This window comes from Pagrus major, chromosome 8 (genome assembly GCF_040436345.1).
Source record: "Pagrus major chromosome 8, Pma_NU_1.0".
NCBI lineage: Eukaryota > Metazoa > Chordata > Actinopteri > Spariformes > Sparidae > Pagrus > Pagrus major.
Genome location: NC_133222.1, coordinates 15541355 through 15555738, shown reverse-complemented (window position 1 = coordinate 15555738; position 14384 = coordinate 15541355). Strand labels below are relative to the sequence as shown.

The following is a 14384-nucleotide window of genomic DNA, read 5'->3' as shown; positions in this document are numbered from 1 at the left end:
CTTCCATTTAGATCAGCCAGTCGAGACACTGAAAAGTCTGGAGAATTGGGCAAAGAAGCAAGAAGAACCATTTTAGCAAGCGCTCCTCTACTATTCATAAACCATGAGCTCCCAGGCTAATCAAAACCAATGCTAATCTCTCAGAAGCATACATCTTGTGGAGCAGGGCACCAGGGGCAGCGGCAGAGCATAAGGCTTGTGTCTGGCTGGCTTCATCGCTCTGGCTTTTTTCTTCCGATGTGATTTACCCGAGACTTCTGACTCAGCACAATCGTGCCACTGACAGGAATAAAAGAGGATCATTTCCTCCCCTTCTGTCTATGTTACAGAGCTGCAGTACATTCAGAGGCTGTAAATACTGTAGAGTTTGTGCTGTTTCACAATACCACAACAGAAATAGCATTAGCATTTACAGGTAGGCTTTGGTGTTAGTTTCAGTTGGCTATAGCTCCTGGGTGGCTTTGATATTGGAAAGTCTGCAGCTGGCAACTTATTGGACACCAGCTGCATTTTAGATTACGGAATGACTGATTGGATTTTCTCAGACTAAAATTAAAGCTAGCATTTTTCAGTTTTCAGTTGGGTAAACGTTTTATTTGATTTAAGAATATAGTTTGGTGGGGGTACAGGATCAACACAGGGGAGAATTCATGCACTCATACAAGAAATATACACTCCATAATTAAACTTACATAGCATGAAATGGTTGGCGATCGGATGAGTTTAGATTGTGATCAATCTTGAAGGCGTCCACAATCGACTTTCTGTGGAGTTTTTAAACACTTACTACTACTGCGCTACTGAGCATTTTTGGGTCCTCAATTTGTTTCTATATATGGAGGGCGCACATGATAAATGTACCATGATAAACACAGCCCTGCTGCAGCTTTCACATTATTATGCTGATCCATTGGTGGTGGGAATGTACAAAGGAGTGTAGCAACCTGCCAGCAGAGGCAGTGAAGAAGACTGAGAGCTGTATGTAAGTAATGCAGGATTTAAAATATTCAGACAATGAGCTCTGAAAAGGCAGACCTCAAGGATACACAGAATGCATTTTGGTGAAAAACACATAATGTAAACATGTTTGTTTATAAGAAAACTCCCCAGTGCACTTTTAAGGCAAATCGTAAAGATGTCAGTATTTAATGTCCCCTAACTTCTCTTTCGAAACTTCACACAACCTCATTTACTAGCAATCCATTCCACCTGAAAATACCTATAAGTGGCTATACTGTTTGGACAAATTACTTCATGTGGCTTCTCTTTGCGTGACGTACTTTAAATAATGCAATGTTACAGCCAACAACAGATGAGGAGCCTGTGCAAAGAAATCTTAAATGTAATATTGTTTTTTAAAAGGTGTAAATGGAGAAATTTAGAGCTTATAATGTCTGGCTATAGAAGGCATTTTCAAAATTGAGAAACAAGATTGCAATTCAGATCATGGACCGTGAATGTATTTAATAGGCCATGATATTATTGTTTGGCCAGATCACCCACCCCTAATGAAATCTTCAGATGTGCCAACATCTCTGTCTTGGTCCATTAAAATGCCATACTCACCTCCACCACATGCACGACTTCTATACAGCATGGCTGCAGAAAATAATTACTGACTAAATAAACAAATAACAGCGCATTATGTGGAAGTGCACTGAAAGCATAAACAGGAAAATTCCAATATTGCGCTTGATACACATGAGGAGTTTTCATTGCCAGTGTGGTTTTCTGTTCAATATATTAAACTGGCTTTAGTTTGTGATCACACAGAGTGAAATTAAAAACCATCCAATCATCTATTTAGATTATTAATCAGCAAATTATGATCAGCAGCTGAGTGATCATGCATCCTACTGTGCAAATTGTAAACCCACCTTCTGCTCCATGTTATTAGAACAAACATGAATCAACTGCAAACACTGCTTAAAGTAGATCTGGTGATAACACAGATTAGATGTAAATGTTTAACACTGATGGACGGCATGTGAGCCTCATTTGTGGTTAAGTCTTTTAGCTGTCTATAATCTGATGTGCCCTGGTTTCCTCTCCCTATGATCACGTTTGATGTGCCATTGAATGTCAGCAGTGTAATAAGGAGACTGAATGCATGAAAGGCAGAACAGAAATACATATCCAGTGACAGTAAGCACAGCTCTTATGGAGAATTTCATGTGCTCAAACAGATTTTCTACAGAGATTTTGGGGTCTACAATCTATCATTTCATCTGCCATTTTACACTGATACTTCTTTCCTGTGTTACTGGTTTTACTCCAACAAACAACCACATTAACTCTGTCCTGTTCGATATGTAGTGAACTGTCACCTCGTGAACTACAGATTAAGACCAGGTCAGTGAATCAGAATGTATTCACGTGCCGCACATGAATAAATTAACTTGTCTTGCATATTGTTGACAGGGCTTTACTGCTGCTGTTCATGGCTGATTGATAATAAGGCAGACACGACTACAGTCTCTCAAAAGGCTTGACCTTAAGCCAAAGTAAATTGGCCCTGATTGCCCAGATCTGATCCTTTGCTTAAAGCCTTTCTTTGTTGCTCAATGAGTCAGTCGAAGGGAATAGAAGCAGAGCAAGCTGCACAACCTGTGACTTAGAGAAGAGCCCGACCTGCCCAAAAGAGCTTTTGTGTGCATGTTAATACGAGTAGAGCTGAGGGGTTTGGGTGAATGAAGGCAACTTGAAAGGCGCTCGGCTCTCATTGCGAGTGCTTTTTTTCTGCATGTCACCTGGCAAATGAGGTGGGGAGGAGAGCACAATCGGATTATACACTATTTGATAGAGGAGAGTTCATCTAAAAAACCCTCATAGATAAGAAAGTAATTTTTATCAACGTGGGAGAAATTCGCGATCGTGTATAACTCTGTCTCATAAAAATGTTTAATTAGTGCGTTGACTTGGTTCCCCACTGTCCTTCACACTCAGACTCTGGGTGTCTGGAGGTACAGATATAGATGATCCTTGAGGCGATTCCAGACTCCCTGAATAATTATGAGCTAAGAGACGACATTGACCAAGAATTACACACATATTATATGAAGCCCCCCTGTCAGATCAGAATCTGTGTGACATATGAGATACTGTATAAAGCTGAGAAAATGTAACGTTACTTTAATGTTATGGTGAAGCTGTTGTGTACATGCTGTACCAAAACTCTGTTAACGGTATGTGTTTGTATATGTAACTCATATATTCAAGTAGGGACAACTGAGGCTCATCAAGTTTATTCTTCTATCAAGCAAATCAGTGTTGTAAAAAGTACCCAAAATGTTTGACGAATAATATTTGAGTAAAAGTCTTAAAGTATTTATAATAAATGTACTTAAGTATACAATCTGGAAAGTAGCTAGTAACCAAAGTTTTTAAATAAATGTAGTGGAGTAAAAAGTACAATTTGAATCCAAAATGGAGTGCAGTGGAAGTATAAAGTAGCAGAAAACAAAATACTCAAGTAAAGTGTAAGTACTTAAGTACAGTACTTGAGTAATTGTACTTAGTTACATTACATCACTGAAGCAAATTGAAGATGGATGAGAAGCTGTGAGCCACGTGTGACAACGTCTATTAGAGCCCCTGAAAACTAAACATTAAAACTTAACTTTTTCTTCTATAACATTAAATAACAGTACCAAAGTATAAATATCCTTGATCATGACTTACTAAGAGTTAAAGAGTCAAAAATTCTTCAGTGACAGAGACAACTTCAGCAACATCCCCAAAACTGTTATCCGATTTTGATTCAAATGTTACAAATCTTAATTGGTACATAGTAGCAGTTTTTTCCAATACTTAGAACCAGTGGGAAAAGTGTGGTAAAAAAACATAACTTCTAGAAATATATATATATTTTTTTTTTTTCAATAACCTGAACTATTCAAACCAAAACCAAAATCGTAGAACCCCAGTACTCATAGTGAGAAGCTGACTGAGATATACATTTTCAGTGCCTCAGGGTATCAATTGATTCACTTCTTTGGCGCATTTTTAACAAAGTCATTTATTCAATATTCATGTTTGCTCATGTGGTTGGAAATTATGCACCCATTACCATAACCTCCATAACCTTCTGCACAAGCAGGGTTGGCTCCGACAACATTTTCTCAAAGCACAGAGAAAAAGAGAGGGAGTGTGAATTCTGAGGGTGGTGATAGTACAAGCCCACTGACATAAAATAATGCACAGGAAGTCATTACATAAAGGTCATACAGACCCGCATTTGATGGTGGGAGAGTTGTAAAGCAGCTTCTGAACTGGAAAAACACTCAGCACAAGCGACATTTCCAACACTGAATACTTAAGGCCTACAAACGCAACATACATGGATGAACAATGCATACTGTATATAGGGCACAACATTATCGCAGCATACATGGTGTTGAAGCTAGACTATTTGCCTCAACAGGCGACACAGGGCATATAGGACAAACACCTCAGCTGAGGCTTGATATGAATAAATCACACACTGCACATTTAGCACGTTATACAGCAATACATAAAAATGAATGAATATATAAGCAATGAATATTTAAACAGGTGCGAGTAAGGCCTCAAGTAAGAAAAATGTAAACATCACAAGACTCAGAAACACTTACGAGCACACACTTATACACAAAAGAGTAGATAAGTGACAGTGGCACAGATACTGTGATACTAAGGGTGACACAATTCTCCAAATCCACTGTTTTAACTTTCGTTTTGAAGGTCACAATTTGATTCCATTTTCAATTTAAACTTTGTTTCAGCACTGGCAGCTTTGCCACTGATACACTTTTGAGTCTTGATTTGTAAAGGTCACCATATAATTGGTTTCATGCCCTGACAACCAATTTCACATTCTTCTTTAAAAAGATGGTATAAAGTGTGATATGACTGCCATATTTTGGGGGCGAATGTACCACACTAATGCCATATGGACGAATTTAAATAATTTATTTAAAATGTAATAATATTTAACGTTACACCAATAGCTTAAGTTTTCTCACCTGTAAAAACCCACCAGGATTAGCATTTCTAATCCTGGTGGCTGCTCGCAGCGACACACCCACGCTATACATAAGTGTTGTTTTTGTTTTTCTTCAGACACGTGCTGGAAAAAAAAAAACTAGGGAGGGGTGGAGGGAAAAAAATACTGGGAGATCAGGATCCTACTTTTGATTTCAATAATTGAAAGTGAATGCTCATTTCGATCGATTTTCAATTTAGGACTGAAATTATGACACCCCTATGCGTTAGCCACCGCTGCTTTCCCTGTAAACAAACTTATAGGCACATGCACAGCAACCACACAAACAGGCGCACACACATAATGCTTCAATAGGTCTATCATTTGTGTGTGCAGCACTGCAGTGTCAAGGTAGGATGCTTCATTCTGAGAGGGAGATAATGAGCTGTTCCCTCTGCAGAGAATCATGGAGCCAGCAGAGTTGAGCTGTAACACCGTACACACACAAACAGTATACAGACACGCACACATTTTTATAATAAGCCGAGAGAAACCAGCAAACTTCTTAACTCCTCACTCCGCTCTGGCTCCTCCACACAGCACACACACAAACCAAACAGTGAGCCCGCTCTGCCACCCACCTCTGTTCCCGAGCACACAGCCCTGAGGTGCATGCAGAGGCACCCCAACACGCCTGCAGTTACAGTCCCGTAAGCGTTGGCAGTAGTGGAGCCAGCTGTATATCTCTCCACCACAGTATGCCTGAGGATAAACTGCTAGTCTGCTCGTGCTGGTTAGCAACTGCTGTCATGGCATCCTGCCCTCTTCTATCACAGGCACTCAGCGACGCAGAAGCCGCCTCCATCATACGCACACACATAAATGCACCCTCACATAAACATTTAGCTGTCAAATCATAGGGCTCCCCAGCTGTGACCTCACATCACACTGGAGGAGGGAGGAAAGGGAGCATGAGAGTGAAGAGAGGGAGAGAGAGAGAGAGAGGGGAGGGGGTTGGGGTTGCATGTGCGCTACAGAGAGAGGGCCTCAGTAAGGGGGGAGATATTACTACAGCGAGGACAGATAACTAAGAAGACTACTGTATGAACCATGGGATGGATGCTACAGCGAGGAGAAAAAGTAATACAACATTTTTTGCTGGCATGTTGCAGGGGTGAGAACAAACTGTGGGAGGGAGGGAAGAAGACAATTTAATTTTGATAGCTGTGAGGTCTGCGTCCGTTCCCTCAGCTGGAAATAAACATTACAGCCACACTGGAGGAACAGCAGGACCCAGCCACAGTGAGGCAGCTGAGCTACAACAACAAAACAAACAGCTGCAAGCCTCGCTGCCCTGCTGCAATCTTCACCTTCATCTCCTCCTGCTCCCATCCTCACTTTCCCTTCTTTCTCATCCCTCCTTCCTGTATTTTCACCCTCTCATCCCTCTCCTCTGGCTCTGGCCCTGTCTTCCCTTCTTTCTCCTCCTCTTATTTTCCATCCTTACACTCCTCCTCTCATCCATAATGGATAGTTTAAAGATATCCGCTTCCTGTAGTGGGCCCCGTGCCCCTGGAGCCAGTCAGGCTGTATTGATTCCTGAACCAGAGGAGTCATCAAGGCAAAGATAATATGGTTTTGAGTCACCATGAGTTTTCTGCATCCTCCCCTCCCCCCTTGGGGAGTCAGTCCATCTTCTCCTGTCCTCTAATATCCATCCTGTCCAACAGAACATGCGTATGAATCCAATTAACAAACGGATTCATCGGTTTAGAAATGGTAATTTCCCAATCTGGATGTGTATCTGCAAGTATTTACTGTTTGTGAGGACAAAGGAGAGTGAGAGTGAGAGTGAGAGTGAGGACTTTCATCCAGAAGTCTGCATTACACAACAATAAACACAGCAAAAACGCATAATTGTTTCAGCTTGAAGGATTCGCCAAAGTACCACATAAATCCCGTCTCCTCTTGGCTATCTGTGTGATAGCACAGTCTGACGCATGTCGTGTCACTGAGTGTTACATTAAGGCACATTAGACTAGATATCTGACCTATGCCGTGGCTAGCCTGCCCCTCCTTTGACCCAGGCCTTCCTATATAGGTCAACATTGGCATTGAAGTGACTGATATGTGTCACACACACACACAATGCTGCTCTTTTTAGGACCGGACAAACAATCACTTGTGCCCTGCAGCATTAACATACAACAATGATCAGTACAATAGGGGAAAAAAACAGACATCTGTAGTGAACTCTGTTGTTCACTTCAAGCAGCACCTTCTATGGAGTTAGGAGCGTACAGATGAAGGGTCAGTGACTTGTTCTCAGTGTTGCATCTCGAGGAACATGGGAGGTTGTCATTAAATAGGGCAATTTTCATGCCCGCTGAGCAAAACACATACAATGTAAAGCGGGCCGCTAAATGCAAAGAGACAAGAGGAAAATATGTCAAGAAAACAACTTTTCACGTCAGTATGATGAATCTGGGATATGATATAAAGGCAATGCTAATTGAAGTTAATGGAAAAAAATAACAAAAATCTCTTTTTATAGTACCGAATGTATGAATAGGGGTGATAATAATAATCATAACAACTCATTTCTAATTGTCTGAGAAACAGTATTATTGTCATTTTAAGACCATTTTAAGGCACTGATATAATGATAATATGAAAGCATATCCTTTCAAAGTGCAATTAAATTTTAATTTTTAAGAATATTCAGTCATTGTGATGTGAAACAACTATTAAACTATTCCAAATAAATAAAATATGATTAAAATAAAACAACGCAACAAAACAAAAAATAAAGACTCCATAAGATGAGATAATATATGCTCGATAAGACGATAATGATCATAATGATAATGATGATGATAATTGTGACGAACCCAACTGATTATAGATAAAATAACCAGTTAGGAATTAGAATGGGTCAGTATTTGCATATAAATATGTTATGTTTTAGTACTTCAGTATCAGTATGCATATTAATATGAGACAGGCAACACTATTAGTGCTTAAGGTAACTTATTTTGTTCTGTCATTTAAAAAGGGCTGCAACTCAAGATTATTATTATTAATAATAATCAATGAATCTTTTGTCAGCCCAAGTTGGTTGTTTCAGTCCAATCCATCACAATAATACTTAATTTAATATCATATGGGATCATAAAATCCAGAAAAATCCATTTTTGTTCAAAATAATGACCTTAACTGTTATCAGAGTAGTCGCCAATTAATTTTCTGTTGATTGACCAATCAGCTGATTAACTAGTCAGCTCTAAATGTGATAATGATGCCCAGACATGATTCACTGTTCATTTCATTGAGCTACAACACTCAAATCAGAAAATTCTAGCAATTAAATGCAACGTTGCCTTAAGACCTGGAAAGTCAACATACTGTGACTCAACAGTACAATTGATTTATTGGCTCTCTCTACTTATGAGTTGTCTTCCGTGTGACATGTTGTCTATTTCTGCAAGGATTCGCAGCCAAACTGGGCCTGTGTGAAGCAGATCACTGGAGCCAACACTTGTGACAGTAACAGTGACATTTTTGCAGCATTATACTGTGCTGTTACATCTCTGTTCACGGCTTTATGCAGTATTCATGAAATAGGGCTACCCATACAGTAGCATCTCTAATGATACTCCTGACTTTTACTCACACACACACACACACACACACACACACAAAGACAGAGACCCTGAGGACTCAGCCAACAGTGGCGAGTGTTCCCATCGCCTTCTGGCAATCTTGGCCTTAAGATATGAGCTTTTTTTTTCTGGAGTGGAAAAATAGGTCTGACACTTAATTAGCAAACAAGGTCACAGCACAGAAGCCAGGTCCCATGTTTTTGTCTCCCACTGTCCTGGAGATTTGACACTCTCTCCCCCTCTCTCTCTCTTTCTCTCTCTATCTCTTCAAGGCACTCGAATGCAAACATGCTCCAATAGAAACAAACATGATCTCCTTCCCTCTAACAATAGAGTGGGCAACTGAACACCGAACATCAGGCTGTCTGTTAATTATCACTGTACATCAAAGCACTGAGGCTAATCATAAGAAAACAGATTCTGTTGCAAGCTAACTGCCCACTCCCTCATCCTTTTCTCTTCTTCTCCTCACAAGCATCTTGCCTCCGGGCTGTTCTGTCTTCATTATCCATGTCTGCTCAGACGACTGTTTGAACAAACTGCAGGTGAGAAGCTTTCAGCTGAGGAGTCTCAAAGCGGGGACTATTAGAAGACACACAGATCTATTGTATCTGTGTAATGGCTGTAATCTTTACCTCTCATGGCATTCAAACCAAACACCCTCCCCTCCACACACACTTAATTTTTTGTCAGACAAACCCAGCAACTCCAGAGTGAGTGTGTGGGCGGGTGGGTGTGAATAAGCAGTGTGTGTGCATTGAGCTCTAAGTGCGAGTCAGCTGAAGAGTGCAAGTGTTTCCTCGCCTCAACACTCCAGTGGACCTTTTCACCACCAGCAATTTTGATTGTAAAATGGCTGAGAAAAATGTACCGTCCGAGCACATGAGAATATAATGGGCATTAATGCACAATGTAAGTCAGTGATGGTCACATGCATTTCATTTCAAGAGATACAGTAATGTCTTTGTGGATGTGGGCGAGCCACAAGCCAATCATTGACATTTATTAGTCAATTAACTTGTGTATTAGGATACACAGAGTAATGTCTCAGAAATGGAATCCATCAGGAGATATATCGATGTTTGTTTTCAGGTAAAACTGAGTCAAGGAGATTAGATCAATCGCACAGTATTGACTCATTATTACGTCACTGATACCTTCGTATCACTGCTGCAATCAATCAACAGCATAATTAGGATGATTAAAGAAGAAGCCTCGTTTCAGGTGCTTTTGATAGTGCCAATGTTTCCCATGGTTTCTTTATTCTTTATTCATTTTTCTTTTTGTCCGCACTGGCCCTGAAAGGAAATACCAACAATGTTTGTAACATCTCAATACTTTCTGACAAACCCAGCCTATATGTGGCTCACAGCCCTATTCAGGAGAAAACACAGAGCAATGCCTAAGAAATGGAATCCATCAGGAGATAAATCGATGTTTGTCAGTACAACTCAGGTAAATCTAAGAAGAGAGGTACGGTAAATCGCACAGTATCGATTCATTAATCATCAATCAACAGCATAATTAGGATGATTATAGAATAAGCCTCCTCTACAGTGCTACTCTATTGACGGCACTGCCCGTGATAAGACCAAAATCAACAGTGTTTGGGTTTTTGTATGTGGCTCTCAATCCCGAGCTTATTCAGGCGACAAAAATCTTTTCAGACTGTTTACAAATCCTAAATCATTTCCCAAAACAGCTGAGCAACAGCTGTAGTTGTTGGCAATTACATAAACAGGACTAAATAATGCTTTTCAGCTGTGGATTTGGTGCACTAATGAGTAACTGCGGTACCAAGACAAGCCACAGTGCCCACGTTCATGCTGGTAATGAAGGAGCACTTCACCAGTGCAACAGTGTAGCTCATTTTGGTGTTTCAGTTTCTGCACAACCACGAATACAACTACTTGTTTGTATGATTCACGTATTGTTGACTTTAGTATATCCATGGGATTTGTTGACATTGAAAAAGTACAAAGCATTATCAGAATTTTGCTTTGTGTTGCAAGTTTATCCAATTTTCTTGGCACTGTGTTTTTTTTGTTCCCACTTTCCAGCTTACTGAACAAGAAAACACCCTGGACATTATTTTAACATTGCCCTTCACTCACTTCACCATTATGAGAAGCTCTCTGCACTGGAGTCTGCACAGACCCTTAGCTGATAAAATATATCCTTTTGTGCCAAGAGGAAATCTAGCAGAGATTTTACTCGTCTTGTTTGTTCACAGTAATTACACCAAGCGATTTTTGCCTGCTCAGATCTGAAACTAGTATATTTACATTCTTATGTCTTAGGTTTCCTTCCTGATAAGCAGTGTATGTTTGTACAAGAACAATGCGTCTGGATTTGCCCAACAACCAGATCTGTTGCTTTATTTGTTTTTCTCAGCAGATTCGGTCCCAGTAGGCAAATCTGTGGCCACAGCTTCACACATATTCTTAAAGCATGAAAAACGGATGAACACACAAGCATAGGAAAGGCAGACAGGGGCAGCAGACTGATGCATGCGCTGGACGTGTTGAAGCTTTGGGAATGATAATTTAATTTGAGGAACCCATCGTGGCTGTTAACTCCCAATTCCACTGTAGCTTTGATGCAACAGCAGCCCTATTGCCGAGGGCATCGTTGTGCAATTTGCTGCTTTCAGAACTTGACAGCTAGCTCTGTAGATATTTGTTTACTTCTAATATCTCCTATTTTCCTATGGATTTCTCTCCGAGGCAGATGTAGATGAATGACATTAAATTCCAGGAAATGAGATGGAGAAACAAATCCCCTGGAGTTGGTGCCTGTCTGGAGTGCGTCTGGCCTGTTTAAAGATCGGGTGCACCAGACGCATGCAGAGTTGTTTACTCCGGTAAGTTATCACAGAGAGATTCATTAAACCAACTCAACCTCGATGAATCCCAGATGAAATATCATAATGCCGAGTTGGGTAGGGGAATGTAAACACGCAACAATCTTACTGATAAATAAGTAATTAAGTAGTGAGTGGGGAAACATGATTAACCCAAAATAAGACTCCTCGTGTGATACCGCATTTGTAAGTCTTAAAGATTTTCTTAAGCATGATTAGAGATTTCTCTTTTGAGATTTCTGCAGTGGCACTTTAGGGCTGAGCAGTTCAAACAAGAGGCTCAGACACCTCCTCCAGAGTTGAAAGTACACGAGACAAAGCCTGCTCTGTGAGTCCATTGACTGCCATACTGTATAAGTCTGTGCCAGTGCTTTTAAGAAGCGACATGCATATTCATGCCTACCCATCAGGAAGTCTTCCTCCACTTCTTGTGCCCCTGCAAGCGCCACAGTGTCTCTCAATGGGTGCATTTATGTGTAAAATAATATTCCCCTGTTATCTGGCACTCAAGTTCTCCTTCCTTGAGAAGCTGCATAGTCTATTTTAAAACGGCCAAGTTTGAGATCTTATTCAAATTGCCAGAAACCGGAGTCTGACAGCTGGGACAAGCTAATATTTGCTTTACAGCATGGGAACATTATCCAATTTACTGTTTCTCTGTTAGTCATTTAAAAGATTCTGTTAATTTATGCTTGCAGGGATATTTGCAAAGAAGATAAACCCTGGACCAGACCCTCTACCATCGTATTCATACATGTCCGGAACACAGTGTCAACAGACCAAGTCACCTGTGTTTACTGGTGAGCACATGGCCACAGTCAGACGGCCTGTTGGAAAGCAGCATGTGTGCCGACTGACAATGAGCACAGCCTGGGCAAAGACCTGAGTCATCTGGTGCCTCTTAGCCAAGTCACACCATGTGATCATGGCTCATGACACAGAACAGGTGCCCACTTAAACAACACAGAAGAACAGAGAGAGACGTATTGAAAATGAGTGCTTAGATCAAGATGCCAGACTATAATCAACTGACTGTGTCGATAATTTCGGTGCTATGATTAGGCTAATGTGCCGTCTCTTCAAAAACAGAAATCTTCAAACACAAAAACTGGTACATCATGACATTACTTGGCTGTGTCAGCGTAAAGAGGTGCAGATGCGTGGGAGCTTTCTGGCGTTCGGATCACAAGATTATCACTTTACATAAGGAAATAATTTCTTCGCTGTTACGAAGCTGTTTGCACACAGTCCAAGTGCTGTCAGAGACATGGCTCAGATAACAACCCACGCATCTACATGGTTTACAGCGTTTCCAATCAAGCTTGCGTTTCCCTCCAGTCGCAGCAAGGAAGCTAAAGTAGGTTAAGAGACTTTTCATATATTATGCTTCAAACAGATGCTTTTGCTTGACTGCCCCAACAGTTCTCACAGGGCCCTCTCACCTACATTGTGCTGGGTTTTATTCAGCTACACTGAGCATCATTTTAATAACATTTCAAATGATGTACATGTAATTGTTCTCACAAGGATTGTGGCTTAATTAGCAGCATTCACTTTCAAGGACATGGCAAAGCTGACAAAAAGACATCTTTTAATTCATCATTTCAAAATTCTCAATGATTTCATTTTTGCTTGAGTAGTTTGACATCTTGAGAAATAAGATCAAAACAACTCTCATGTCTGTCCATTAAATATGAAGCTGGATGCCATCATCCATCGCCACTGGCTGACAGTCATCGACTACTGAGCCCAGTGCCATCATAATGTGATTTAAAAGGCCCCCCACCAAGGAGCACAAAAAAGTAGTGTGTCTACTGCGGAGTTGCAGTAAGCCAAGAGTTGTTGTCATTTGTGACATGTGGGATGATGACTCAATGAAGTGAAGTAACGTCTCCATGTCACATTTATTATTGCCTCAACTCATACCGGCCCAGTTAGGTGAACCCAAGACACCTGTTCACATTGTTGGCAGTAATGTTTCTTTTTTCTGCAGGCCGCTGTCAGTGTGTTTCTCTCGGTTGTGCTGTTATTTCCTTTTTCTCAGCTCCTCATTACAGCTAGCCGGCTAACTTTGTTTCAGGCTTATAAGGCTCGACACAGCTAAGTTACAGACGTGATGAAGCGACAAATACCCTTTTAAAACCAGCACGGGGATGTATGTTGGACACTTGTCAGGCAGTCATGTGAGAGTTGATCTAACTCCCATCGCTGGTGACAGGACACAGTTTTCTCGGCTGGGTGAGACAGTCGGAGTTTGCGTCAGAGCGACAGCAGGAGACAGCGGTGACTCATTTGTGTGTTAATGCCTTATGGCAACTCTGAGAGGATACACTACCTCAAATTTAGAAACACATAGTTTCACTGTGGACATCGTCATATACCAGGGAGACAATTAGCTTAGCTTAGCATAAAAACTGGAAGCAGGGGGAAATGGCTAGCCTGGCTCTACCCAAAGGTCACGTTGCATCTTCCAAAAATGTATAACTATTCCTTTATTAAAAAAGTATATTAACAGTTTCTTATTAAATTAAATTTGTTTATCCATAGTATTCCCAGTTTTGTGTTTTGTTTGAAAAACCTTTCGTGTGAAACATGATTCATTTGATTATTTAGACCGATGCCTAATATATAGTTAGTTCAGGGCATTAATTTCTTGCAACCTTTTCGTTTCATTGTACTGGAGTCAAATCATAATCTGGTTGGTCATGGGTCAGTGTCTATAATATTGAGTGCTCCATCAGTCTCTTCAACACGTAGTAGTTTCCATCCCCCTTCAGTCACATAGAACAGCAGTGTTTCTCTCTGTCTTGTTGTCCTCTGTTGCAGGGGAATTAAGAAAAGTACAACCCCTCCTCCCTCTATCCATTGTGCATGTGTTGTTGTGTGTTTGTGAATG

General features: G+C 40.7%; 1 protein-coding gene across 2 annotated transcripts in view; it reads right to left on the bottom strand.

Moving 5' to 3' along the window:
* LOC141000778 (contactin-1a-like) overlaps positions 1–14384 on the bottom strand; it is a 68436-nt gene that overhangs the window by 45021 nt on the left and 9031 nt on the right. The window contains exon 1 of one of the 2 annotated variants that reach the window (XM_073471608.1): positions 5605–5758. The exons of the other annotated variant lie outside the window; for it this stretch is intronic. Within the exon in view, the coding sequence (XP_073327709.1) occupies positions 5605–5637 (33 nt within the window). The 5' untranslated portion in view covers positions 5638–5758. Of the gene's footprint in view, positions 1–5604; positions 5759–14384 lie in introns of those variants that run through there. 2 annotated transcript variants of the gene reach the window in all.